This window comes from Portunus trituberculatus, chromosome 49, assembly GCF_017591435.1.
Source record: "Portunus trituberculatus isolate SZX2019 chromosome 49, ASM1759143v1, whole genome shotgun sequence".
Lineage (NCBI taxonomy): Eukaryota > Metazoa > Arthropoda > Malacostraca > Decapoda > Portunidae > Portunus > Portunus trituberculatus.
Window position 1 is genome coordinate 12,586,424 of NC_059303.1, and position 26,331 is coordinate 12,612,754.

At 39.8% G+C, this 26,331-nt stretch overlaps 3 protein-coding genes and 1 long non-coding RNA gene across 5 annotated transcripts in view; 3 read left to right on the plus strand and 1 right to left on the minus strand.

Annotated features, from left to right (window-relative positions):
- The first annotated feature begins 1,437 nt into the window (after positions 1-1,437).
- On the plus strand, positions 1,438-6,393 carry LOC123499367 (UV-stimulated scaffold protein A-like). Of its 2 annotated transcripts, none has more exons than XM_045247280.1 (2): positions 1,438-1,812; positions 3,447-6,393. In XM_045247280.1, the coding sequence occupies exon 2, from the start codon at positions 3,512-3,514 to the stop codon at positions 5,432-5,434; it is 1,923 nt and encodes a 640-aa protein (XP_045103215.1). In that variant the 5' UTR covers positions 1,438-1,812; positions 3,447-3,511; the 3' UTR covers positions 5,435-6,393. The 2 variants fall into 2 exon arrangements, with proteins under 2 accessions (XP_045103215.1, XP_045103216.1); XM_045247281.1 differs by having other exon boundaries at positions 3,473-6,393.
- Positions 6,394-8,056: 1,663 nt separating this feature from the next.
- Positions 8,057-12,219, plus strand: LOC123499107. Its single transcript, XM_045246736.1, has 7 exons — positions 8,057-8,587; positions 8,708-8,857; positions 9,439-9,585; positions 9,775-9,903; positions 10,192-10,355; positions 10,652-10,760; positions 10,995-12,219. Exons 1-7 carry the CDS (start codon positions 8,497-8,499, stop codon positions 11,174-11,176), a joined length of 972 nt encoding a protein of 323 aa, XP_045102671.1. The 5' UTR covers positions 8,057-8,496; the 3' UTR covers positions 11,177-12,219.
- LOC123499109 overlaps positions 11,974-26,331 on the minus strand; it is a 41,317-nt gene continuing 26,959 nt past the window's right edge. The window contains exons 2-11 of the mRNA XM_045246738.1: positions 23,801-23,989; positions 22,916-23,104; positions 19,700-20,040; positions 18,507-18,738; positions 17,566-17,723; positions 16,108-16,283; positions 15,479-15,600; positions 15,146-15,301; positions 14,672-14,930; positions 11,974-14,296 (exon numbers count right to left, since the gene is read on the minus strand). Coding sequence (XP_045102673.1) covers positions 13,530-14,296; positions 14,672-14,930; positions 15,146-15,301; positions 15,479-15,600; positions 16,108-16,283; positions 17,566-17,723; positions 18,507-18,738; positions 19,700-20,040; positions 22,916-23,104; positions 23,801-23,989 — 2,589 coding nt within the window. The 3' untranslated portion in view covers positions 11,974-13,529. The remainder of the gene's footprint in view (positions 14,297-14,671; positions 14,931-15,145; positions 15,302-15,478; positions 15,601-16,107; positions 16,284-17,565; positions 17,724-18,506; positions 18,739-19,699; positions 20,041-22,915; positions 23,105-23,800; positions 23,990-26,331) is intronic.
- Positions 14,171-15,036, plus strand: LOC123499111. Its single transcript, XR_006672884.1, has 2 exons — positions 14,171-14,309; positions 14,743-15,036. It is a non-coding gene; the product is annotated as an uncharacterized LOC123499111 (long non-coding RNA).

Genomic DNA, 26,331 nt, shown 5'->3' on the forward strand with positions numbered 1-26,331 from the left:
AAAAAAGAAAATCAATATAGGTATAAGTTTTTCTCAGGCGTTAAACAGTTATCCAGAACCAGAAATGAACGAGTGAAAAACCAATTTCAGTAAAACAAAAGCATCTAAATCCAAACTTGTTTGAAACTCTTGTAATATTCAGCCATTTTCACTTAGCAAGTATTTCAACATATTTCACATAGTCTGGCCTATTTCTTAAGGCATTCTACGAGTTAGACCGTGAAGCAGAAACGTAAACAAATAAAATAAGATGTATAATTTACGTTTAACAGGACTAAACACCATTTCAAAGTCCACATATTTCACTCAAAAGATTCATTTCACGCTTGCAAGATCATAAACGATTGTTTGATACCGTTGATACAATAAAGGCTCAGTTATAGCTTGAAAAAAAAAATCTCGAAATGGTAAATCGAAAATTTTGACCGTTGAGCGGTTCATACTTACGCCATAAAACACTACTAAAGGCCACATATTTACCGGATAAAGGCGCGGAACATATTTCAAACACAATGAAATATTTATAGAAACTATAAAAACACATACAATGGAAGCATAACATTATTATTAGGATATATATGACTAAAGATATTTGAAACCGCATGCAGGCTGCCAGGGGTGGCTGGCGAGCACCGGGGAAGTGGGCAACGCCAATGGAGCAGTCGGGAGCCATATGCTGCCTTTATTCTCACCACACAAACATTAAGCAATATCGGGAATATATGGCAAATGGATATGAAATGCTGGCTAATTATCCATAAACACACTCAACACCTCAATATGTCTCCGAACACAGCCAAGTCACTAGACACCCCTACACCACGAAACAGGCCGGAACCCACGCAATTAAAGCCCTTCTAAACACACCTAAAACAACTTGAAACACTTAGAATTAATTCAAAACAAACTTAAAATAGCAAGCAACACTAATAAATACTCCCAAACACGTCCAAAAACCACCTCAAACACACCAAAATCAGGCCCCTCAAAAAAAAAAAAAAAAAAAAAAAAAAAACAGAAGATGCTGTATAAACACTCAAAGCAATTAAAACATTCAGAAATAACTCAAAACACACTCAAAACACCATACACCTCAAAATCCCCACAACAGCCCAAATACACCCAAATACTCAATATTATCTTCTATCTATCTGTTTTTTTTTTATATCTCCATTTATTTATCCATTTGCTTATCAATTAACTATCTGTCTATCTTTATATCTATCTCCACACAATAATGCACATATTAGCAAATTCGATTATACCATAACAAACCCAGTAATAAATTTCTTTAATGTGTTATCTATCAGCTGAATATTACATGTATACTGCATTTCTCTCTATTTTTGTCTTTCTGTGTATTATGTTTCAAGTATATTAACGCATATTCATGAAAAAAAAAAAAACATGAACAGCTGATCACCATCACACCCGCCATCAGCTGACTAAATGTAAACAAACAGTGTTTGAGAAGATGGTGTAAACTCTTAATCAGCTCCTCCGCATATAGCCTGAACTGTTGAACACATCAGCACCGCATACTGCACCTTTGGGGCACTAGAGGCTGTGACAGCCTGCATGGACCCAACAAACCCCCAAGAAGAAGAAGAAGAATGGTGTAACTCTTAACTTTTTACAGAAATACTTGAAATAACCACAACCATTGACAATTGATTCCGTCAGACTTGTTGTCATTGATATGCTGACTCTCATGTGATACTTCAGCCTCGGTCAGAAAATATATATGATGGATCAACTCTATTAATGAGAATTGGCGCTGTAATTCAATTGGCATGGATTGCCAAAACGGTGGTAAGGTTTCTGCTGTAATATTAATAAGTGGTGTGTGTTTATACTTGTTAGCATTTTTTCAGATGGTTTTAAAATGCAGTCCTTTATAGATACTCTTTCGTAATGTATGGAATAGAAACAATGGTATTTATCAGAGAACTACAACGCTCTACGTATACAGGGGGATTGTTTTTTGGTAAAGTTTTACTCGTACACCAGTTGGTAAATTTTTGCGCTTACACCAGTATCTCAATTCCTGATGAAGCTTTTTTTTTGGTTGATGTTCACTATCGACCCTTGTCAGTAGTGCGTGACATGGCTATGTTGTGGTACTACACTCACTGTACTTCGTGTCTATCATTTTTTTTTTTTTTTTTTGCGCTCGGCTGTTACTGACTCATTGATACTTTTGAAAATCAGCACATGTGCTAAAAACAGATTTAGATTAGGATTAGGTTAGATTAGATCAGCTTAGGTTAGTTAAGTTTTAGGGTAAGGTTAACTTAGATTACTATTATTATTATTATTATTATTATTATTATTATTATTATTATTACTATTATTATCATTTTGTTTAGTTGGTCAGGGATACCAAAAAAATTGCCACAATTTCGCATTTTTAGAAACAAAAATCTAAAGAGACAAAATGTCACATTTGGCAAACAAAGGGCTGCTTGTAAATATTTATCCTATTTTTTATGTTAGTTATTTTCAGCCTATTTTTGAATTAATCTGCATATTGTTTTCATTGCAAATCATTAGTTATTGATATCCCCATCCCTTCCTGAGGAAATAAGAGTTGAGATCTCACTATCTTCTCAGAAAGTACCGTTTTATGATAAAAATTAAAAAGTAGTTCAATACAAAACAGACAAAAATCTATATGAAGAAAATTGGGTTAACATTTACAATCAGTTCTTGTCAATAGCACATGACACAAATACATTCAGTGTAGTTCACATTTTACGAAGTTTTTTTTTCATGTTTTTTCAAGACCTTCTTATCCTTTGGCTAATTCTATCGACTCTACTCTATTTTTGTTGCCCTTGGCCAGTCCTTCTCTCTTACATAAAAAAAAAAAAATGCACCTGGCTGTTATTAGTTAGTAGTGATGCCTTTGAATATCAACACCCACCATTAGGATAAATTAACCTAACCTAACATAATTACACTGATTTAACAAACCAAATTAGCTTAACTTAACTGCCAAGGGTAAGAAATTAATATGGAGTTGTTACCTTTCTTTTTGCAAAATCTGGAAATAGTCAAAGTGACACCCACTTTGAGTAATTCAATTGGAATCTTATATATTTATCCCAGTGCATTTATAGGAGTAGCATATGTCATGCATTACACACACATCATTATATTACATTCTAATTCTTTTATTCATTTATCTATTTGCTTATTTTTGTTCATTTTTATTTATTTATTTGTTTGTTTGTTTATTTATCTATTCATTTATGTTCTTTTTTTAATTTGTTGATATCAGTAAAGTAAGGTTTCTGTTCAGCAACTTGAAAGTTAGTGAAGCTTTTATTTCTCTTTCTTTATTTTTTCTTTTCTTTTTTCAGCGTTCATCATTGTAGAATAGCTTATATGAAAATTGTTTGATTTTTATTGCATTAAGTTCTTTTTTTCCTTCTTCTTTTCAGAAAATATTCTCTTGTCCAATTTTCAGTAAGAACAGCTTGAACCACCTTGCAACAAAGGAGGCGGAATGGATGGGGACCGGCGGGCTGCACACCTCAAATACCTGGTGGAAAAACTGACTACATCAGGGAAAGATAACCTTGATGAAGAAAAGTTCAAGAAAATTAAGAAAATATGCAAGCAGTCAGATATATATGTTATAGAACTATACAGACTTGTCATCAAACAACTGAAGAAAAAGCATGCTGAAATACGATACAGTGCATTTCAGATATGTGATGCAATTTTTCGCAGATCTCATTGTTTTCGAGAATTGCTTCTGAAAGACTTTATGCAGTTTATAGATCTTGCATTAGGTTTGGATCCTAAGAAACCTTTACCAAAGCCTGATGCAGTTGCTAGAAAACTCAAGCAGAAATGTGTTGAAGCTATTCAGTATTGGTATGATCATTTTAGTGATGGGTATTTAACACTTAAACGGGCATATAGCTATTTAAGAGATTGTAAAAAAGTTGACTTTGCTGAACTTACGGCCAGAACTGAAGCAGAACAACAGAGAGCAGAGGAGGAGAGACGAAAGGCAGAAGAAATGAAGAATAAGAAGATTGAAAAGATTAAGAGGGAGCTTGAGGGAACTTCTGATGAAATAAATGATTGTATAACTCAGTTTCACAACTGTTTCAAATTATTGATACCAGATGTTCATGATTTTTTCATTCCTCTCAGTAGTGAAGAAGTTGGCAGTCAGGAGGAAAGTCTTGTTACAGATAGTGGAAAAGATATTCAAGGAGAGGCATCATATGATGGTGATGAGGAGCTTGAAGAAAAAGCTGAATATGGCTCAGAATTTATGCGTGGTCATGGAATTATGAAAGGGACAAATGTTAAAATCACTCTGGAGGATGTTAGAAAGGTGCAGAGGACTGAAGATAATGAAGTTGTGATAGAAAACCTAAAAGAATACATTTGTATCCTAAGTACTAAGCTATTACCTAGTGTTAGAAGATGGGAGGAAATTATTCAGCCTTATAGTGCAGGTAATGAAAGTTTGATTAAGACTATTATTGATCACAAGATATCCATACAAAACTGTGTGAAAAGATTTGAGTCACTGAATATTGTTAATAAGGAAAACCAAACTGTAACCAAAGATATAAATTCTGATAGTGATGATGATGATGACTTCATAGAGGTACCTTGGGATGACCCAAGAGTGGTGAGGGCAGCTGCCTCAGAGGCTGCTTTGCTTGAAATCACCAAACATTCATCTAGCCATTCAACTTCATCTCAGCCTGATGAACCTGATAATCAACCATCGTCTTCTGGGTTGTGTCACACGTCCTCTCAGGTTCAGTCTGGCAGCAGTAAAACATCAGAAAGTTATAGATTTCCTGATGAATACCTCAGTAAAGGAACATCAGCACCAAAACGCCATCATAACCCTCTTGCAGGACTAAGCCAAGTGTGGACAGCCACAGCAGATTTACATGAACAGGAGGAAGTTCAAAGTACAGGAGGCATTTTAGGGATAGCAACTCAGAGAGTAAATTACGAGCGGTCTTGGGAGCCAGTAAAATGGGCTTGTCGTGCACCTCTCAAGACTGGGCAGTTGTGTCCCCGCAAAGATAGGGAAAAGTGTCCATTTCATGGCCCTATTGTTCCTCGTGATGAAACAGGGAAACCTCTGCGACCAGAGGATGCAGCCCGGGAGCAAGCAGCAAGAGAACAGTATGAGAGAGACCATCCAGCTTGGCAGGATCCACAACTTTTAGCAGAACTGAAGGCAGCAACTGGTGTAGATTTGAAGATAGACAAGGGAAGACGTAAAAGAAATAGATATGAAAATTTGACTGATCTTAAAAAGACAACACCTAAAGAAAGACTAGCTAAGAAGGTACTCAGTAAAAAGGCTGTTAGGCGTCTTAATGTTGCCCTAAATAAGGAACATAGGTCTGCTCCCAATACCTCAAGTGATTTTAGATTTTCCTAAAAATTGAAATCACAACCTTGTAATACATAGAGTGAGACAAAAGACTCTAGGGAGGTTCATGATGGCTGTTGATGTGCAATTTTTTTACAACTAATCAGAATAATAGTTCAACTTAGACAAAATCATTGTCTTAATTAATTACAAGCTATTGATTATGTCTTGCAAAATAAATAAATGTTACTGTTATTTGTATAAGATTTGTAGTGAGCTGCACATGTACGTAACAATAATGATGTTTAAATATTTGATTGCATTAGGGAGCAACCAAGGCAGATTAGCTACTACATATCATAATAAGTCGGAGATGTCAGAATGTTCTATGTTCTCATATATCAAATTCTATTATACTTTTAGTTTATGGCTTTTTTTTCAGAATTTAGTTGTTTTTTTTTTACTTATAATCAAAAGTATGTATATGTATGTTTTTTTTTTTACTGTGTAAGTGATTTCTTGAAAATTATTATGAAATGGGTTGGAACATACAGTACAGTAATTACACCATGGACCTTAAAGAGAAAATAAGCCATTGTAATCAATAGACTGACCAAAGTTTGCATGCACAAAACTTGAATGTAACAATCTTGTTAACTAAGAAATTGAACAAGGGAAGCACAATTTGTTGAAGAAACATGGAATCATTTGGTTCTATAAAACCACTGTACTGAAATTTTTAACAAGTGTAATAGTAGAGGCTTGATGCTCAGGAAGTTTGTGCTGGTAAATTTAGGTGCAAAAGCCAAATATTTACAAAATTGTACCTAGGAGGAGGAACTAGGCACAAACAGTGTTGTATTTAGCCACATGAACTAAGTCACAGAATGTGTGGTGAGCCTCACTGGTAACCACTGTACAGAGTTTTTAGTTCATATTTGTGGATTTATATTGTCATCCATTGTTATAAATCATGGTAATTTCCACACCTGTATTTGGTAATTTATATAATAAAGTTACAAAATGTATATATGTAGTCTCTCTCTCTCTCTCTCTCTCTCTCTCTCTCTCTCTCTCTCTCTCTCTCTCTCTCTCTCTCTCTCTCTCTCTCTCTCTCTCTCTCTCTCTCTCTCTATATATATATATATATATATATATATATATATATGTGTGTGTGTGTGTGTGTGTGTGTGTGTGTGTGTGTGTGTGTATATATATATATATATATATATATATATATATATATATATATATATATATATATATATATATATATATATATATATATATATATATATATATATATATATATATATATATATATATATATATATATATATATATGTGTGTGTGTGTGTGTGTGTGTGTGTGTGTGTGTGTGTGTGTGTAATTCACCTCGGTCGCCTGCTGGTCACCCAGCCAGTCTTCCCCATTACGGAGCGAGCTCAGAGCTCATAGACCGATCTTCGGGTAGGACTGAGACCACAACACACACCGGGAAAGCGAGGCCACAACCCCTCGAGTTACATCCCGTACCTATTTACTGCTAGGTGAACAGGGAGTACACATTAAGAGGCTTGCCCATTTGCCTCGCCGCTCCCGGGACTCGAACCCGGCCCTCTCGATTGAGTCGAGCGTGCTAAACACTACACTACTACGTGTGTGTGTGTGTGTGTGTGTGTATATATATATATATATATATATATATATATATATATATATATATATATATATATATATATATATATATATATATATATATATATATATATATATATATATATATATATATATATATATATATATATATATATATATATATATATATATATATATATATATATATATATATATATATATATATATTCCTGGTAGATTCAGCATTGGAATTGTAGATTCATTATGACTCTTAATTAGTCTTTGCCTAAAACATGTCAATTATCAAATGTAAAGTAATAGTATAGTAAAGTACAAAAAAAAAAAAAAAATGTATAATCGTGGTCTTTATTTTACTTTTATTAAATGTCAGAATGACTTGTTGGCCACCTTGACTACAAATACTAGTCACCAACATTCACATTCCGTTATGTATGTACGTATATACAAACACACTATTGAGCCATTGCTCCATTGTGTTCATATTATCATTAGTGAATGAAGCCGCCGCCCCTTGTCATGAGTTGCATTGAGCGGCAGGGAGTGACCTTGGCCAGGACGCATCCAGTAACTTTTTTCCCCACTGGTCACATTCCTTCGCCTGCTGGAAGTGCGTTTTCTTTTTCTTTTTTTTTCCCTTGTACTTTCGAAATAATCTAGAATGCAAGCGATCACTTCACTTCAGTCAAGTCTCTCTCTCTCTCTCTCTCTCTCTCTCTCTCTCTCTCTCTCTCTCTCTATATATATATATATATATATATATATATATATATATATATATATATATATATATATATATATATATATATATATATATATATGCAAGTTCTATTTGTTCCTTGAGATGTGACTGTACCCAGCACAGCAGCCAAGAAAGTCTCCTTCGTTTACAATGACGGCGGGAAAACCTCGCGACGTAACGGTGTGGTTCCGCTTTTCTCACGCCCCCGCCATGACCATTGAAGGAGGAGCCTCTATTGGCAAGGGGTGAGGAGCTGAGCGCCAAGTCACTGCCAAGAAAATAGTCTTGTTCTTTCGTAGACTGAGATCACATCGAGACGTTTCCTTACGTTGTCTCGAACTGTGTCGCTAAAACCCTGACCAACCAGCATTCAATCAGCTTACCGTGAGACGCAGCCCCATTAACGTGCTAGTGTTTGGTAATAAATTCATGAAACACGACGCACGTGGCAACTCTGCTATGTGGGGCAGAGCAGAAATCTGGCACCACCAGGCAGCAGTGTGAATCCCTGGGTGTGGGGATGAGGTGGGGCGCTCAGCCACATTTCCCGAGAGAAACTCTTAGACCTTTATTGCTTGTGGTTCGTGAAATTATCATCATGGCGTCTCTTGTCTATTTCTATAATGTCAATATCACATCAAAACTATATAGATATATAAATACGTTAATCTAAGTATTTTCACTTTTCTCTGAAACGAAACTGTAAGTGCATTGAAAGTAGCGGTAAACAGTGATGCGCGCCAGGATGTGTCGGGATGGCAAGCGGTGGGTGGCGCTGGCCTGCACCTTATCGCTCTGGGTGAGTGGCGCGGCGGTTGTGGCAGGTGAGTGCAGGTGAAGATTTTCCGTGAGTACAAAATCAACGAAAAATTATTGCTAATATACGTTTATTGGGACATTTACTTTTAAGTAAGAATCAATGATTATTGTTTATGTATTGTTAGAGGACTGTGTCCAGGGTGTGGGATGCTCCCAGTGTCCCGCTGGCCACTATACTCGGGCCTCCAATGGGTCTCTGCTGTGCTGTCCCTCGTGTGCTGCAGCGGTGCTCTACCATGGAGATATCCCCAGCAGCTGGTGTGTTTGCTATGCTGGTCAGTGTCGCTAAAGATTACATATGTGGTGGTAGTGTTGTTTTTTTTTCCCAACGAAGAGTAGATAGTAACTTGTGTCAGTGTTCGTAAATGCAATGTTTCGGATTGTTGCAGTATATTTTTAATAATTAATTGCTTTACTGATACCATTTAGATTGTCAAATACTACATATCATGCATCAATTGAGTTTGACACTTGCAGCATCACATAAACACCAGACACATTATTTTGTTATTCGTGTGAGTGCATACCTAATTGTTATGATTTATTTAGATATTAGTGTATTCACATATTATTTTCATTTTTTCTTTTTTCTTTTTCTACCCTGCATGTTTCCTGTATCATTATGAAATGTTTTTGTTTTTCGAAAGTTATCAAGATTCATAACACAGAGCAAGCTGTGCTTCAACATTTACTTTTATTTCACAGATTCCATCTCTACTCTTCAACTCATACATTCTTCAATCTTATCCGGCACAACATTTGAATGATCTCATTTGCAGTTTCCATTTATTCATGATATTTGCTTATCTTAGAGTTCATGTCCACATGACGGTTCATTGATTTTTAATCCTCCTAGACACGGAGACCCAAAGTTCTCCGGGTCCCCGAATGATTCGGTTCCCGGGACCTGCCAGGCTCTTGAATGGGGGAAGTGCAGACCTCGGAAGCAGTCCCTCATTTCAGGATGCCTTCTTCATTATCAACCACGGACCTGGCGGGCTAGGTGAGAAGATTATACACACACACACATTTAAATAAGGATCTTGTAATAGATAATGAATGATTTTTCTATTAATAGATGAATGAGTAGATTAGGAAGACTGATTCTAGTAGCTCAGGAATCTACTCAGAACACGCTAATTCTCACAACATGCAACCACCAGCCCACTCCAAAATTCAGATGTCTTTCCAGGACATGTAAACAATGGTCGTGGTGGCGTGTCACCGGCCGTGCAGCAAGCTCTCACCCTGTTGGCAGACACCCTTGAGAACCTCAACGCCCGCGTCATCAGGCTGGAGGAGATCGTGGCGCGCACTCAAGGTGGGATCACCAAATTAAATTTTCTGAATTTTAGTCGTGAGTCGAGATGCTTAAGCCATGTACTGCCACGTGTAGGACGGAAGGTTTTTCGAAGGTTCTTTTATTTTCTTGTGTATGTTATGTGAAACCGTGAATGGCAAGTTTGACCCTCGAGTAAGGATGATAAAAAGTTGTGAAAGAAACAGTTTTCATATGATCTTTTTGATTAATTGATTGATATTAACTATCATCATAACAACAAATGACGGTGCTTATACAGATCAATATATTTCCTTTAAACGTTCTCAGAATTACAGCACTCCGGGACTCTTAACCGCGTGGGCACGGCCGCTCCCCCTACTTCTATTCCTGCCACACCGCCCATCGACAAGCCCTGTCCCACCAACTACTCCAGAATAGATGATAACTGTTACTACGTCTCTATGTGGCATGACTATCGCGCCATGTGGCAGGTAATGGGTCCTGAACAAGAACTCGCATTTTGAAACATCTTTACCCTCATAAAGTAGATTTTTAAAGGCCAAGAATGATTAGTCGGCTTGTTTTTGATATTTTTTTTCTTATTGATAATGCAAAGATCTTTGTTAAATTGTCACTAGAATTATGAAAACACACTTGAAAATCTTTAATAAAGACTTCCGATAAAGCCAGAAGAAAGTAGCGGACTATTCAAAACTATTAGTTGAGAATACAGTCACATTATAACTGAGTTATCTTTACGCTCATCAGTCCAGTTTCTCTCCTTCAGGATGCTCGGACAGCGTGTGAGGGTCTAAGCGGTAAACTTGCAGAGCCGGTGACTCGTGGGGAATTCCTTGGCCTGACACGTCAGCTGAGCTCCATCTCGGCTACCAGTGGTGAGGCATGGTTAACTCTCTCTCTCTCTCTCTCTCTCTCTCTCTCTCTCTCTCAGGAAGTTTGATATTTTCAATTGTTTCAAATTACCCATCATCTGTGTACAGTAGGTAAAATCAATAAATCGCCATGAAATCAGACAGCTGTAGAGAATGAATCAATGTAACAAGAGCAGAGACACTATAGACCGTAAACATAAAAGATATTCCTGCCACGTGTAAACCTCCTGTCAACAGGCTTCAGCTACTGGCTCGGTGGATTGTATCCCGGAGTATCCTGGCTGTGGATCTACGCCGGGAAGAATGTTACTCTCACTCCCGCCTACTGGGCTGAAGAAGACTTGACAGGGAAGAGAGTAACACCTGGGGATACTTCGTCTGGCCGCTGTCTCTCTGACTTACGCATTCAAGCCATCTAAATATTACTACTTACCGGATGACTGTGGCTTTGAAAAGTACTTTATATGCCAGCTAATCGATAGTAGTCAGTAGAGGATGGTTGGATTTTGATTTATGATGCTACCTTTCTTTTGTGTCCAATCTGAAGTCGAAATCTCTGGATACTAGTGCCGGTTTGTAGGTGATAATGGCCTATACTTTTACATATTTTGTTTCATTGTACTGTTTTCAAAGGCCACATTGACCATTATGCAGATTCTACTGACATCTTTGTTAAAGTATCACTGGAATCATGGAACTTTTGAAAACCCTAATGCATAATTTCAATTGGAGCTGTAGCACTGAACGTGTGATGATACAGATTTATGGCTTTTACAAACATTTTAATTACCACTTGACAGGTGATGGCCAGCAAAGACTGACTGAACTGTGCATTAAAACGCGACTGAAATTGTTTTTTGTTGGAAGAACCATAAACGATGTTATTGATTATATGATTGTGATATTTACAACATTTATGAATTAGACCTTGACGGAGAAATGTATCTAAACGGTCAAGCTTATGGAAGGAACCAACTGTCAATGAAACTCGAGACAGGGCTTGAGGTTCGCACTTCTCTACCTGACAGGGTATAATGATTGATTTAGGGAGTTTGGTTGACATTGTCTGTTCGGTTAGTACAACAGAAACGTACATTCTGGCTACAGTATTTCTACTCTTGTATATGTGGCCGTCTGCGTTAAATAATTTAGTAATTTATTTATATTTTTAGGGAAGTTTTTAGTGTTTAAACTTTTTGATGCACTGAAAGATTTGTTAGTTCCACACTTTTACTTAATCATCTTACAATAGTCACACGATAGACGCTCGTAACAATCATAGACCAAGTTACACATCAATGACAGTATATAATAGATGTGTAGAAAGAAGGAGAAAAACAAAATAAGAACTGTACGTAATCTGATACATTCTCCCTTCATGTACCTGAACCCAACGCGTCCTGCTACACAGGCCACGGTGACTGTATACAGGTAATAATGTTATAAATACTAATACCCTTAATTGTCATGTGTTGAATCCCCACCATTATCATTGTTGCAGTATTTTATCTGCTTATGGTGGACAATTGTGTGTGTGTGTGTGTGTGAGAGAGAGAGAGAGAGAGAGAGAGAGAGAGAGAGAGAGAGAGAGAGAGAGAGAGAGAGAGAGAGAGAGAGAGAGAGAGTTTGCTTGTATTTTCCGTTATTGCTTCAAAATGTCATGTTCATTATTGTACTCAGTATTTTTACAGCAGTGCACCGCCGAGATGAACATGACAAGAGCACGCACAAGGAAGAAAGCAATAAGGATAAATTAATAAATAGAAGTTCTGTATACATCTTAACATAAAGAAAGCTCAATAAATCACTCAACATATAAACAGATAATTGATATAGAAAATTCATTAAATAGAAATAGGTTTACTTGCTCACGCAACTAGAGCTCTGCGTCAATATAGTGCTGAGTGCTGAGGTCAATGAGGTGGCTCTGAGGTGTGAAGATTGTATGTACAGTTGTTAACCCTTCAACGGCTGATGGCATGATGACACTTTACTGCATATGAGTAACCCTTGATGATATAACTGATTAAAGATAAGACTATAGACGCCAAATGCTTCAATTATTCAATGATTTTAAACTTGTATTCTTAATTTATATTACATGTTTGTTAAGTTTAAGGAAAGCCACAGAAATCAGAGAGCTAATCACATCATCCTGAGATACGCTGCAGCACGTCACGCACGATGAACAAAGAGAACACACAAATAAGGCGTATAATGTACAGCTGCATATATACACACAGTAGAGAGGGATACGTAGGAACCGTGGAAGGTAAGTGTAATTTCAGTTTGTGCTTCACTATACTGTTTTCTTACATTATCAATGAATAGTGATGGAAATGTTGGTAAAGTGAAAAATATAAATAAATAAATAAATAAAATAGATAAAAAGTTGTATGTAGTCCGAACCAATAAGAAATTTGAATAAATATGATATGGATATTTAACATGGAAATGAAGTACAGTACAAATAAACAACATTACAGATTTTTCTTTTAACTCTCAAGAAACCAGTTTCAATATTTCCAATCATTAGGTTATTTATGTGAGAGCAATATATAACATCATTTTCATACACTATCCAATACATGCAGAATATTACATGCATTTAATAATTCCAACATAAGCAAGAAAAACAGAGACATGGTTTTCGAAGATACAACACAAGTCTTGAGGCTTCACGTTCCCTGCAAAATATGACTCCGACTAATTTCTCGGAGTCTAATTTTCTTGTTTTTCCTCTATGCTATTTTTGTTAGTTTTGTTCTTTGTTCAGACTAAAGTCGGCATAGCACCTTGTGTTATTTCACTGTAAATATTTTCATCATTCGTGTGTACTCTGGATCTTGGTAGAGGCTTCGGTGAGAATGAGGATCGGGAGTTAACAAGCTCTGAACTCGTCCCAGAGACTCGGATGACCGCTTTGTGGCCGCCGTGAGTAGAGGATATGCGACTCGCTCCATCAATGCCGCTGAAGTGACTGCCAGTGTCCTCTGTGTGCCTTTCTGCCTCACTCATCTGATATCTCCTGCGGTCTCTCTTGTTTACTCGTGATTTTTTCTCCCTAACTTTGCAATCTGACGGCCTGCGAGGAACCACCACATACCCGTAGTAATTGAGCATCCCAGGGAAGTATGAACCACACGGAAACTGATGATGATCGTTGTTGAAAATACTCAGCAATTCTGTGTTGACTTGACGCTTTCTCTGGCGGATTGTGGGAGGGACGGGGACGGGGAAGTCATGGAGAGACGAGGCGCTGCGGTTTGACAAATTTGACATGGCGTCCTCGGGGAGCACAGGTCGTGTGGAGCTGGGGCAGACTGGTGTCATATAATGTTGCTGTGGAGGTGGCGGCGGCGACTGAGTGACCACAGCAACAGGAGATGGTTGAGATACGTTCTTCGTACGGCTGCGCAGGAGAGTCACGGAGACGAACACCATGGAGAAGATGCAGAAGGCGGCCGACACTCCCAGAGTGATGAAGAGGTACAAGCGACACTCACGCTCCTCGAGGGACTCCTGCTGCACCTCGTCCTCTGTTGATTTAAAGTGAGTGATCAGTAGGAATAATGAGAACTTTTATTTGCATGTTATGAGATCTGCTACGAAAATCATTTGAAAAAAATGACCATATCTTAGTTCTAGGATTGATTAGTGCAAATTATTTTAGGTTTTATGTACTGTAGCTCATATTAGATTAACTAACCTAATTTAGGCTAACCAAATTCAATCCCGAAATAGCTTGGGTAGCTCATTTTCACGTGATTGGAACTAATAACGTGTTTCCTGTGAAGACAGACTAACACAGGAGCAAATACAAATTAATCTACATTAACGTGTTGAAGAGCATTACCGTAGTGCTGGTAACGTGACTGCCATTGCGATACACAAAGCGTAGCTTTTACAATTACCTGGAATTTTGACTCTGACTGATAGATTCCTCTCCCATTTGGTTGTGTTGTCTTGTCGTCGATGGCTGGAGGAGTGTGGCGTTGACGGTGAGGGCGAGATGGAGGAAGAGAGGCTCGTGACTGGAGGAGGATAGGGCGGTCCGGATGGCGCGGACCCACCTAACGTGACTGGAACGACTGTGGTGAACGTGTGGCTCACCGCTCGCTTTCGTCTTCCAAAACCAAGGAAGTCTGTTTCCCCTACACCGCCACAATTAACCTGCAAGACAATGGAGGAGAAGCATAATACATTGTTTCATCAACAGATGTGATTATAATTATAACTGATGATGAATGATTAACATATATTTCATCAATCAAGGAAACATTGTCTTTCTATATATTTCGTAAGAGTCCCTTTGAAATCCACCTATTTTCCAGTCACTCGTGACCTTAAAGATCACGTGCAGTAAGTGCAACATGATCACCACTTACAGGAGCACAGTCTTGGGCGTCCACGCAGCCGATGACATTGGCGGTGATCATGAGGGTGTCGCCTGGCTGCATGTCTTGAAACATAAACATGCGGAAGTTGAAGTTGTTGATGAGTGGGTTCCTCGGATCCCTCTTTGGGTGCTGCTTTGCGATCACCTGACGTAAGGCACAAAGCAAAAAGATTAAGTGACACGCTTAAAATTTACAGAGCAATGCCTTCATGTACTTGGCTCTACACAGGATCGCTTATACTTTACAACAAGCCGATGTTCAAATGATGAGCACACATACTGTCAAGATGATAATAACTGGTGCAGTTATCTTTGTCCTCACTTTGTAAGTAGGGTTGCGACAGCCGTCAGCAAATACCAGGTCGGCGGCGTTGAGGATGGAGCGTGAGCGAGGCGGCCCCACCTTCTGGATGATGATAGTGGTGATGCGGCTGTACTGCCACCCTGCAACACACATACACAAGCACGCTTAGGAACCTCCCACGCAGTGGTAATTGTCCCCGTGAGGTTGACTGAGTGTGTCATATGAAAGACTGGTTGGCTGCTGTCTTGTCCCCATCAAAAGCTATATAACGTCACGCCATGTGAGAGAAGCACACATTTCTTATTATGGTAGATGAAGCTAATTCGTGAGTCGTTTTCCTTCCATAAATGGGTTCTTATTCCGAAGTCGGTTAGATTTTCACGCTATTGATAAAAAATGAATATGGCGCAAGCTTTCGTTGTCTTCTGTCATTCTGCATCCTGAGTGTCATAAAGCACTTGTTTAGTACATTACATCTAGAGTCCTTTAATGCAAGATCAAACTTGTAAAACACACACATTGCCTTGAAACCAGCTGAACCTTCATGAAATACTGGAAGTAAAGACCACATGATATCAAAACTTGAGTATCTGGTGTCGGATCAGAAACTATAGCATGCTAGTGACTTTAAATCAGCCGACCCTTACCGTCGCCTGCCCGCACGATGGATCTCAGCTGCACCTCCTCCCCAAGATCAAGCTCTACTTCCGGCGTGACGATGGAGGCGTAGAGCTGTGTGCCAGGCAGCTTTCTGAAGAGGCCGATCTCACACTCGAACTCCTGTTGCCCTCCCTCAAATACCGAGGCTGAAGACAATCCTGTACTGTGGGACGATAGGGAAAGGGGAGTATTTGGTTATGAGGGTTAAGGCAGTCCAATGAAGAGATGAATTACAGGGCATTATGTAAGAGGTGAGGAATGACTGTGAAGAAAATTCAGTACAATAATATTCCTGTTTTCCTTACAAAACATGTCTGTGCACATAGAACATTCACGTCTCCATGACTGTGGGCGGGAGCAGTGATGCCTAACTGAACATTTGAGTTTTGTTTTTACTTTTTTAATTTTTCTATTTATTAATTTTTTTCTAAGTTACCATGAAGCCGATAGTTTCTGCTATACGTTAATGCTGATACATTCTGCTACAGACTTCGAAGTAGTAGCATCCAATGTTACATGGTACAGAAATATTTTCTCTCAATATGAAGAATCTATATCCCGTGAAATTTACTTTGAAACCAAGATGAATATGAAATTTTCAAAACTACTTACTAACAACATTCCCGTCACCCATTACAAGGGCAAGTATAAGTGATAAGATGAAAGTGATGGTAAAAGTGGAAAAGTGATGCTAGTAACAACAACGCAGGCTCCCAGGAAGTGGAGAGTTAGCTGTGGAAGGAGTCGAAAGACGTAAAAGTGAAGTCTGGTGGGTTACTGTGTTTGAGTCACCTGGGTTACGTGGCTGTCAAATCTATACATATATGCTTAATAAGAAAGGATATTAAGAGACATAACATCCTTGGACCTCGAATACTTATGTCCTTTGTTTAATTCATGAATGTGTGATGGTGTGCTGTGAATGATCTGCTCAGTCATGGCTCCTTGCACTGTCGTGTTATAATACTAGTATGTTGAGTAGGATCAGCAAAGTTCACTCTTCCCTTCTGACAGAAACGATAAACAACTGTAAGTACAATTGGTTCAAAGTCCTTCCACACTTGCCACGGGCAAGACCTTGAGACTAAGAGTTTAGGGAAACTATGTATTGGTCCAACGACGGTCGTCACCTATTGAATGAAATTTAATATCTGATACACTTGCTTTCTCTATAATTCAGAGAAGTAACACTATACACGCCCATTCGTTGAGCAGCAGCTGAAATCAAGTAAATGATTTGGATTTGACAGTGTCTCGAAATCCCCTGGTGAAAAGATTTCCATTCAAAGCGTCTATTCAAGCAAGAGTCAGAATAAGACTTGAGATGCTTGAGGGTCAGTCCACGTGGAGGTGTCGGCACCAGTACTCATGCTGTTAGTAAAGAGAACTTAGTAGTCATCGTTTGTCCAAAGAAGAGAACATGAAATGGGGAGTCTGGTGCCTACATGGAATCTTTGGCGGCGTACTTTGCCGTTGCTACCCTGAGCACATGAGTTTCCTGAGAAGTCTTGTCCTGGGGGCGGCACCTGATGTGGATTATCTCGTCCTCGGGAAGTTTGAGGCCGTTGACTAAAGGGAAACGCAGCTGCAGGCACAACCATGTCTGAAACCCACGCCATGGATTAAACTATGAAGGCAAACTATACGAACTTGAAAGTTAGCACTGTGGCTTCTTATGAGAGTAGGTGCATCACTTGTTAATTTGAATTATTCTAAACAATTTACTGAGCAAAGTAAAACTATACACAGGAAAATCTTTCACTACTCCATTACTCCTTTTGCTATCAAGGATGCCTTTCCTTAGATATGAAGAGAAGCCATAGCAGTCTGAGAGTTTATTTACTGTAATTATGTGCTTCATATTGCATTGATACAAAAGCAATTTCATTCAGTTTTTACGTACAAGTTCCTCTTCCATTAATTTTCCCTTTGTATATTGTAAATCAATTTACTGATGATATTTTAAATTTTGGGTTAATACTTTCCTTGCAGATATATCCAATTTAAATGCATACGTGAGAGTATTGTGACCTTGAGACTAAGAGTTTAGGGAAACTATGTATTGGTCCAACGACCAATACAACTTATAAGTTCATTGCTACGCTACATGACGCAGGATCATGTTTTGAAGCAAAGTACATCTACGGAGCACCTCTATTTTAAGTTACACGGATTTTAATTATCTTTTTTTTTGGGGGGGGGAGGGTTGTAGTGAAAGATTAATAACGTTTCTGCATTATTAACAGGAGAAACACTCTTGAGCACAAGACAAATAATCTCTGTGGTCTTTGAAAATAGCCCTGGGGAGAAAGCAAGGCGTTTCAGAATACGAGCTTACGTAAAGCAATCTATCAATACCTCATCATTCCCCAGACATCCACCTCACCTCCCCCGTGGGCTGGCGGCACTTGGACACGCCGCACCGCTCTAGGTCGGACACGATGAGCTGGAACATGTCATTGGTGAGCTGCGTGGGGATCATCCTGCAGGCAGTGTTGATTGTCGGATCCACGTTGGGTCGGTCCTCGAACACCGGAATGGCGTTGTAGCCTTGAGGAAGCGACAGTACCGCCATAAACGAACTGGTGGTTCCTGTGTCCATGCATTTGATATCTGCGCACGAGAGAGCATAAGATGTAAAGAGTTTCAGCCTATTTGGTTTAAGTTACTCGTCACTGGTCATATTGTGTAAGAGTAAATCAAGCAGTAAGGGCACAGGTATGGTATGTAAAGGTATGGTATTCAGAGAAGTAAATGGAAAGAGGGAGTTATGATAGTGTAGCTAATGGAAGTACACGAACAACTGACAAATAGGAAAAAGGATAGGCTTGGGCTTAATGCCTATCGACTACACAAGTGTCATTAAAGCAGACATGTCAGCTTGTGGCCAATCCTTAACTGGAGTTGAAAAGTTAAGGATATCGGGAAAACTTCCTCATATAAAAGAATCACAGCAACTGGTCACTGATGGTAAAAATGATGATGAGAATGTACCGAAGTAAACATATATATTTATTACTCCCCTATATTGCTTATCGTAGAAATCAAACTATAGGTTAGGTTAGAAAAACTTTTAAACTGAACGCTATCTTTTATCATGACTATCAAAGAAAATAGCAACGAAACAACCAAGAAATATTATTGGAACACTCCCTTAACATTCGGTCCTCCATGAGTGTTTACTTCTTGATCAGCTGCGCAAGTAGGAGTTTGATGTTGTGTATTTCTCTTAATTCCTTTAAGACTTTGAAGTGACTGTATAGAACTCATGCATGGATGGCATGCAGATGACACTGAGGAACTCCACTAAGCCCCTGGGGAGTGTGGAGGACGCGTGAGACAAGTGTTTATAAAAATAATCGTGGTAGAACCCAACTCGCCACATAAGGTACGTATTAAAACGTCTTATGTTCAGGTGACGAAAAGTTTCTTTCTCGTGTCCATAATGTCAATTTGTTATGGATTGCCAAATACGTATATGTATATCATTTCAGTACTTTGTCGAACTCATGCCATAAATGAAAATCCATAAATGAAAATCATCGACACACACACACACACACACACACACACACTGTAACCTGTGCCTGATCAGAGCCCGGGGGAGGTGAGGGAGAGCTGATGGGCATGGGAATGGCAGGTGGGCCAAAGCTTGTAGGAGTGGGCGTGGAGGGCGGCATGGGGATTGCTGGGGGCGAGGGGGAGGTGACAGGTGGTGCTGGAGCACCCGAACCAAGGGCTGCTGGGGGTTGCGGGCGCGCAGGTGGTGCTGGTGGACGTGGCGGTGCTGGGGGTTGTGGTGCTGCTGGTGGGGAAGGCGCTGGAGGTCTTGCGGGGGGCGCAGGTGCCGCTGGTGGTGCAGGTGCGGCAGGGGGACCGAAGCTGGGTGGGGCGGCTATCCCTCTGGTGCTGTCCAGGAGCTGTGAGGGCGAGGGGTGGTAGGTTGTGAGTTATGGCGGTCCCGGTGAACTTTGGGAGAACACTTGTGGGTTAGGAATTATGTTATAGAGTGATTGTAATGCACATTTGTGGCACATGAGGTTATGAAGGAATGGTACGCATTGGTAATGATGAACTTTATGTACTTACATTACAGTACGCGATTACTTTGCATATACTATAATGTACTTAATTACAGTGGCAACACGGATGTGACTGTGGTTGTAGTGATATATTAACATTTCCAATGAAAAACACTTGAAAATCTGACGAGGGTAGTGCCGTCCTTCTTGGCGACCTAGCCAACGGCCACCAAGGTCCTGCGGGCAGACCTGTGTTAGCCTGCCCCGTCCTTTGCCCCGTCCCTTACCCCTGCTGCGGGGCAGACAGAGGGTGAGGCGGTCGACGCCGCCACACTGGCCTACCACCTCCAGGTGGGCTGACACTTTTAATGAACTGCACAACTGACCCATCGATTTGTTTCCTTATTTTACTTCCTTTACTTTGAGATTGATTAAAATGTTTTCTCGAAGCAGTTTTGACAAAATGTGTTGAAACAAGATGACGCTCTCACGCACTCACTCACTCTCTGACTCACTCACTCACTCACTCATTAACTCATTTATTCACTTCTTCCACCTACTCACTCATTCACTTATTCACTCACTGAGAGAGACTGAGCAGTAGTAGTAGTAGTAGTAGTAGTAGTAGTAGAGAGAGAGAGAGAGAGAGAGAGAGAGAGAGAGAGAGAGAGAGAGAGAGAGAGAGAGAGATAACAAACACAACCTCATAACATTTCATCACCCGAAAGTAGGAGAAGGAAACAAGCACACCAATACCTTCACGTGATAAGTCATTTCCTCCACATAGATCCAGTGAGGAGGAGCAAGGACGCGAAGACATGACGAGAGGAGGAGGGGGAGAAAGAAGACGGCTGGTGGAGGAACAGGAGGAGGAGGAGGTACGTGAAAATGTACATAAATTGTATACGTAACTATGCTTCATTGGGCTTCATGATTTGTGTATTATAGTCCTTGGCGAGTTTCTTTTGCATATGATGAAGATGATAATGTTGCCATTTTTATTATGTTTATATGAACATTATAATAACACGATTGTTATAAATCTATTTTACAAAAGACATATTGTTTTCTGTTATATTTGAGAGAAAGAATAACAATAAGCTAATTAATAGGAAATAAAGGCAGTAATAGTTTTAGAATTGTTTATATTTATGGGTATATATAGTATATACTGATATTGTAGTAATGATTACACGACCTATAGAGTAATACATCATGTCAACTACGTGCTTCCTATCTCTTCTTCTAGTTATCATCCATTACTGATACCCCCTATTTCTCCCTATCTCTTCGTGCACCTCGCTTTTTTCCTGAATTCCCTTGTACAGACGCCAGCCCTTGATTCCTTCCTAACCCTGGTCATATAATTTCTCAGTAACAACACCTGGTAGTCCCACACCAGTGATAGACAGACTACTTGTTAATGCGCAGTAGGCTACCGTATGATGTACTACGACCCAGGGTTAATAGACCCTGCTACGACCGTGGGTATTGTTCCGCCCCCACGCGCCGCACTTAGTCGTCCCAACATAGCTTCGGGATAGACTCACGTTCCGCCTGGCAATCCGCTTGTCTTCTTTGTCTGACTGGTTATCCTGTCCTGCACAGCCAATCTACCTCTACAGTCTACAGTCAGACTCCAGTTGTCTAGACTGTAATTCTACATCATCACGCTTGCTACAAGCCTCATTCTGCTCGCTACCGACTACAAGTCTCACTCTAGCCGCTGGCAACTTCTCAATCCTCCTCACGTCTACTCGCTACCAAGATTACCAGATGTTGCTACTGAGAAATTATATGGGCGGAATTGGCAAGGAGTCAAGTGTTGGCGTCTGTATACATGCTCCTTGTCACCTCACACTTCTGTCAAATTACTCGCCTTCGCCCTTCTGGTGTGAGGCGCAGATTATCACAGGGTGCTCGGAATAGAGAGCGACAGATAACGAGTGCTGTGTGTGGTGACCGAGTGACCGCTTCCGACTTTTCGTCAGCACTTCATGTAAATTACTTTCCTATAACATTAGGCTGTGACCTCTTTGTGTTGAGTGACAATGGTGTGTGTGTGTGTGTGTGTGTGTGTCCATTGATATTTGCATGTGATGTGAATAGCAGATAAACACGGACTGCATGACACACCCATCTATCCATCCACCCAACTACACACACACACACACACACACACACACACACACACACACACACACACACACACACACATTCTATTGTACATACCTTAAGTATCAGTTAAATATACAAAAGTAGCAATTTTTCCTGTGAATCTTTATTACATGATCAAGAAAAAGAAAGACCTATAGAAGTAATGATCATTTTCAGTCCATACAGACAAATTCTTCTGTGTGTTTTGCCTAATGATAACGCCCACTCCTTGTTAAAGTACCAATAGAATCATGAAAACATCCTTAAATATCATTGTAACTTCGTGTTCTCTCTTAAGGATGATTTTCAAAGACCAGATAGAAGGTTGCACAGGTACTCGTGTTTGATATGCTTAATTACGATGAACAAATCTTATAAAACAATCAGTTGAAACATGAAAACAACTTAAAACACCTTAATAACTTTTGAAGATAGATAATATTTGTTAAAGTTTTTGTGAGTGTCTTCTCTAAAGGTGAAGAATTATATCAAACTATCAATAAAGTCATAAAAAAAAAAAAAACATCCTTAAACATCTTAGTATTCTCAACCAGAGACTGACAGAAGTGATTAGAATGAAACTCCGAAATGTTTAAGAATAGAATCCCTGACTTGCCGATTGCGAGCGACGTCTTTTGGATTCCCGAAGGTGTGGGCGTAATTTTCTTGATGTCGACGTCCCGGAAGCCACGCCCATGCGATTGACGCCACCCAGGCCTTCAAATTCTGTTTCGTATTCATCGTCTTCATTATCGTGATGGGATGAAAAAATCTCTTCCTCGTCGCCGATTTTTATCTCCGAGCTCTGAAAACAGTTAACAAATGTAGAGTAAAAATTCTCTCTCTCTCTCTCTCTCTCTCTCTCTCTCTCTCTCTCTCTCTCTCTCTCTCTTGTGAATCTGTTTTATCATATTCGTGTTTTGACGGTTTTGAGGAGAATGGAAGATGGAAGATTGGAATAATGATAAATGTGTAGATAATGATAGGAGTAGGGGGAGGAGGAAGAGGAAGATGAGGAGAAAGAAGAGGATGTTAGGAATAGGAGTAAGAGGAACTAGGGATCAGAATAAGAGTAAATAGAAGTAAGAGAACGAAGAACACAAGGAGGAGGAGGAGGAGGAGGAGGAGGAGGAGGAGGAGAGGGGACAAGAAATGAATAGAAATAAAAGAATGATTAAAAGATAAGAGGAGACGAGGAGTAAGAGCAAGATATGAAAGAGAGGGAGGGAGAATGAGCAGGAGTAGCAGTAAGTAGAAGCAGATTAATTTCTACAGTACTAGGACGCGTTTTCGTACTCCTTCTGGTTACTATTTTAGCGATTTTACACACCTTCAGAAATATATGTTGGGATTAGAATAGTAAAGACTCTGGTCGTTAATCTTTTGACCTTCATAGATTCTTCCTAATGAAAAAAAAATCGTCTAATTATACCCAAAAAATCAAGGTAAAAACACGTCTGAGTATTGAAAGGGTTAAGGCATGAAGCTGAGGTATACTGACGGAGGCGACGTAGGTGGCGTTCCGTCGTGGTCGCGTGTAGCTGATGAAGGAGGAGGAGGAGGAGTTGGAGGAGGAGGTGTTGTCGCGGCCGTACACGGAGATCCTGATGGGTGAGGGGACGCGGGTGGCTCCACACACCCACACGACCACCACCACCCACGCCACCACCACATGCACGGCCGCTCTCATCTGTCACAAGGGAAAACAGAAAATAAATCAATATAATATGAATCTGCGAATATCTGCCATTTTTATTTATTTATTTTCCTTAATACTACTAGATTATCATGTTCGCTTCACGTCGTCTCCTTTTTTTTCTTTTACTCGTCTTATATTTCTTTCCATTCATTTTCTTTATTCGTACCCGTTTCTATTTTTTTTTTCATTTTCATTCTCTTCTTTTTTCGTCGTAACATTTCGTCTTGTCTTTCCTTTCGTTCCCTGATCGTGTGCCTCATATGGTATACTCATTCTTTCTCTTGTTTTCCTCCTTTTCCTCCCCCTGTTTCTTCCTTGTTGGAGGAAGAGACGGAGGAAGACAGACATTAAATCATTATGCAGCTCTTTCCAACTTGAGGAAGAGGGGGAGGAGGAGGAGGAGGTCGAGGTGGAGGAAGAAGAAGAGGAAGAAGAGGAGGAGGGGAGTGAAGTGGTAATAGGGACGGTGTATGTGGTGGTAGTAACGATGTATATACCTGTGTGTGTGTGTGTGTGTGTGTGTGTGTGTGTGTGTGTGTGTGTGTGTGTGTGTGGACGAGAAACTAAATACATGTAACAAGGAAGATACACTTTGTAATTTGACTCTCTCTCTCTCTCTCTCTCTCTCTCTCTCTCTCTCTCTCTCTCTCTCTCTCTCTCTCTCTCTCTCTCTCTCTCTCTCTCTCTCTCTCTCTCTCTCTCTCTCTCTCTCTCTCTCTCTCTCTCTCTCTCTCTCTCTCTCTCTCTCTCTCTCTCTCTCTCTCTCTCTCTCTCACCTGTTCAAAGTCTAACACCACCACCACCACCACCACACCTACGCACTTCAAATATTTACCAACTGTGTGAACTCAGGGAGGTGCGTGCGTCCTTCCTCCCAACCAAGGCCTTACTGGTCCTGGAACACTCCGCAACACTTCACATTCCTTGACAACTTCTGCTGATATTTTTAATGGTGTTTATGTGAGTAATATGTGCATCTGATCATTCTAGCATCGTATTATTTCCGTAACTCCTTTCTAGAGGTGTTTCAGTGGATGATTTTGCTCGTAGCGTTTGCAGTTTATTATTTTGACCCCTTCGGTGCCATGACGCGTTTCCACATTCATTCTGCTTACTATTTGGGGATTTTACGCTGCTTCAGAAACTTATGTGGGGGATTAAAATAGTGAAGACTCTGGCCATTAATCTCCTGACCTCCATCGACTCTTACTAATGTCAATAAAATGGTTTAATCATACTCAGAACTCAAGGTAAAAATGCATCCCAGTACTGAAGCGGTTAAAAAGTAAGTCTATAAACGAAGGAATGATAGGCAGTGACGAGTTATTCTCCTTACTGTCTTACGTGTCTTTAGGTGGAGTTAATATTGCTTTATTTCAAAAAGCCTCGTAAGTGTCAAGTCTGTTGTTATTTATTTTCTTTGTGTTTGTTTATGATTCTTAGATGTTATAGTTATTCATTTACCCAGTTTAACTTTTCAGACATCTTTTGTACTGTTATAATGACAGAAAACGTATTCAGGTATATATGATTATTTAACGTGTTGCTATAATGTCTGGAACGTTCCCCTGTTTTCACATTGTTCCCCAGCTTACGATTTGAACTGTTTCAGAAGAGGAGGTGTAAAAAAAACGCATCATGATATAAATTCGCCTTTTTCTCACTTGGTTTTATTCTGTGCTTTTAAGGTTACATTTCAACGGCTTACAAAATCCGTGGCCACTCTATCGAAAATACAAAAATACACAAAAGAAAAAAGTGCTCGTGTTATTTCTAAAGCCAAACCTAATAATAAACAGTAATGTATATCTACTGTAATCCCCGACGACGTCCTTAAGGCACAGTTCCCAATTAGTGTACTGAAGGCAGCTACTATTTCCAAGACTCGAGTCACTGTTAGCACGGTACACCAGTCCAATGTTTAGTTTTCACCATGAATGTTTTGAGTGACAACTTCAGGTGTAGTCATATGAGGTGAGGCGGGGAGGTCAAAGCGCCGTCTGGAGGGGTCACGGGAAGGCACAGCATGGGAGGTCACCTAAGGAGGCCACTCTTAATGGTTGGCTGAAACGAGAAACTCGACGCCACACGGACGGAGGCACGCTGAGGCAGGTCCGGCGACGCATACAATTAGTGACCTTCCCCTCGGCCTGTAAGCTCTCTCTCTCTCTCTCTCTCTCTCTCTCTCTCTCTCTCTCTCTCTGAGTAAAAGAAAAAGGTACTGCATAAGTGTAGGAAAACACAAAATGAAATATAGGAAAAGCATAGGAGAGTGTGGAAAGATATGTAATTAGGAGAAAGGAAAAGGATGAGTGTGTAAGATGCAAAGTGGT

Excerpts from the sequence above, each read along its gene's own strand:
- LOC123499367 (XM_045247280.1), top strand. The coding sequence starts at position 3,512 with ATGGATGGGGACCGGCGGGCTGCACACCTCAAATACCTGGTGGAAAAA.
- LOC123499107 (XM_045246736.1), top strand. The coding sequence starts at position 8,497 with ATGCGCGCCAGGATGTGTCGGGATGGCAAGCGGTGGGTGGCGCTGGCC. Across the intron at positions 9,586-9,774 it reads CCACGGACCTGGCGGGCTAG|GACATGTAAACAATGGTCGT; the intron begins GTGAGAAGATTA and ends ATGTCTTTCCAG. Across the intron at positions 10,761-10,994 it reads CTCCATCTCGGCTACCAGTG|GCTTCAGCTACTGGCTCGGT; the intron begins GTGAGGCATGGT and ends TCCTGTCAACAG.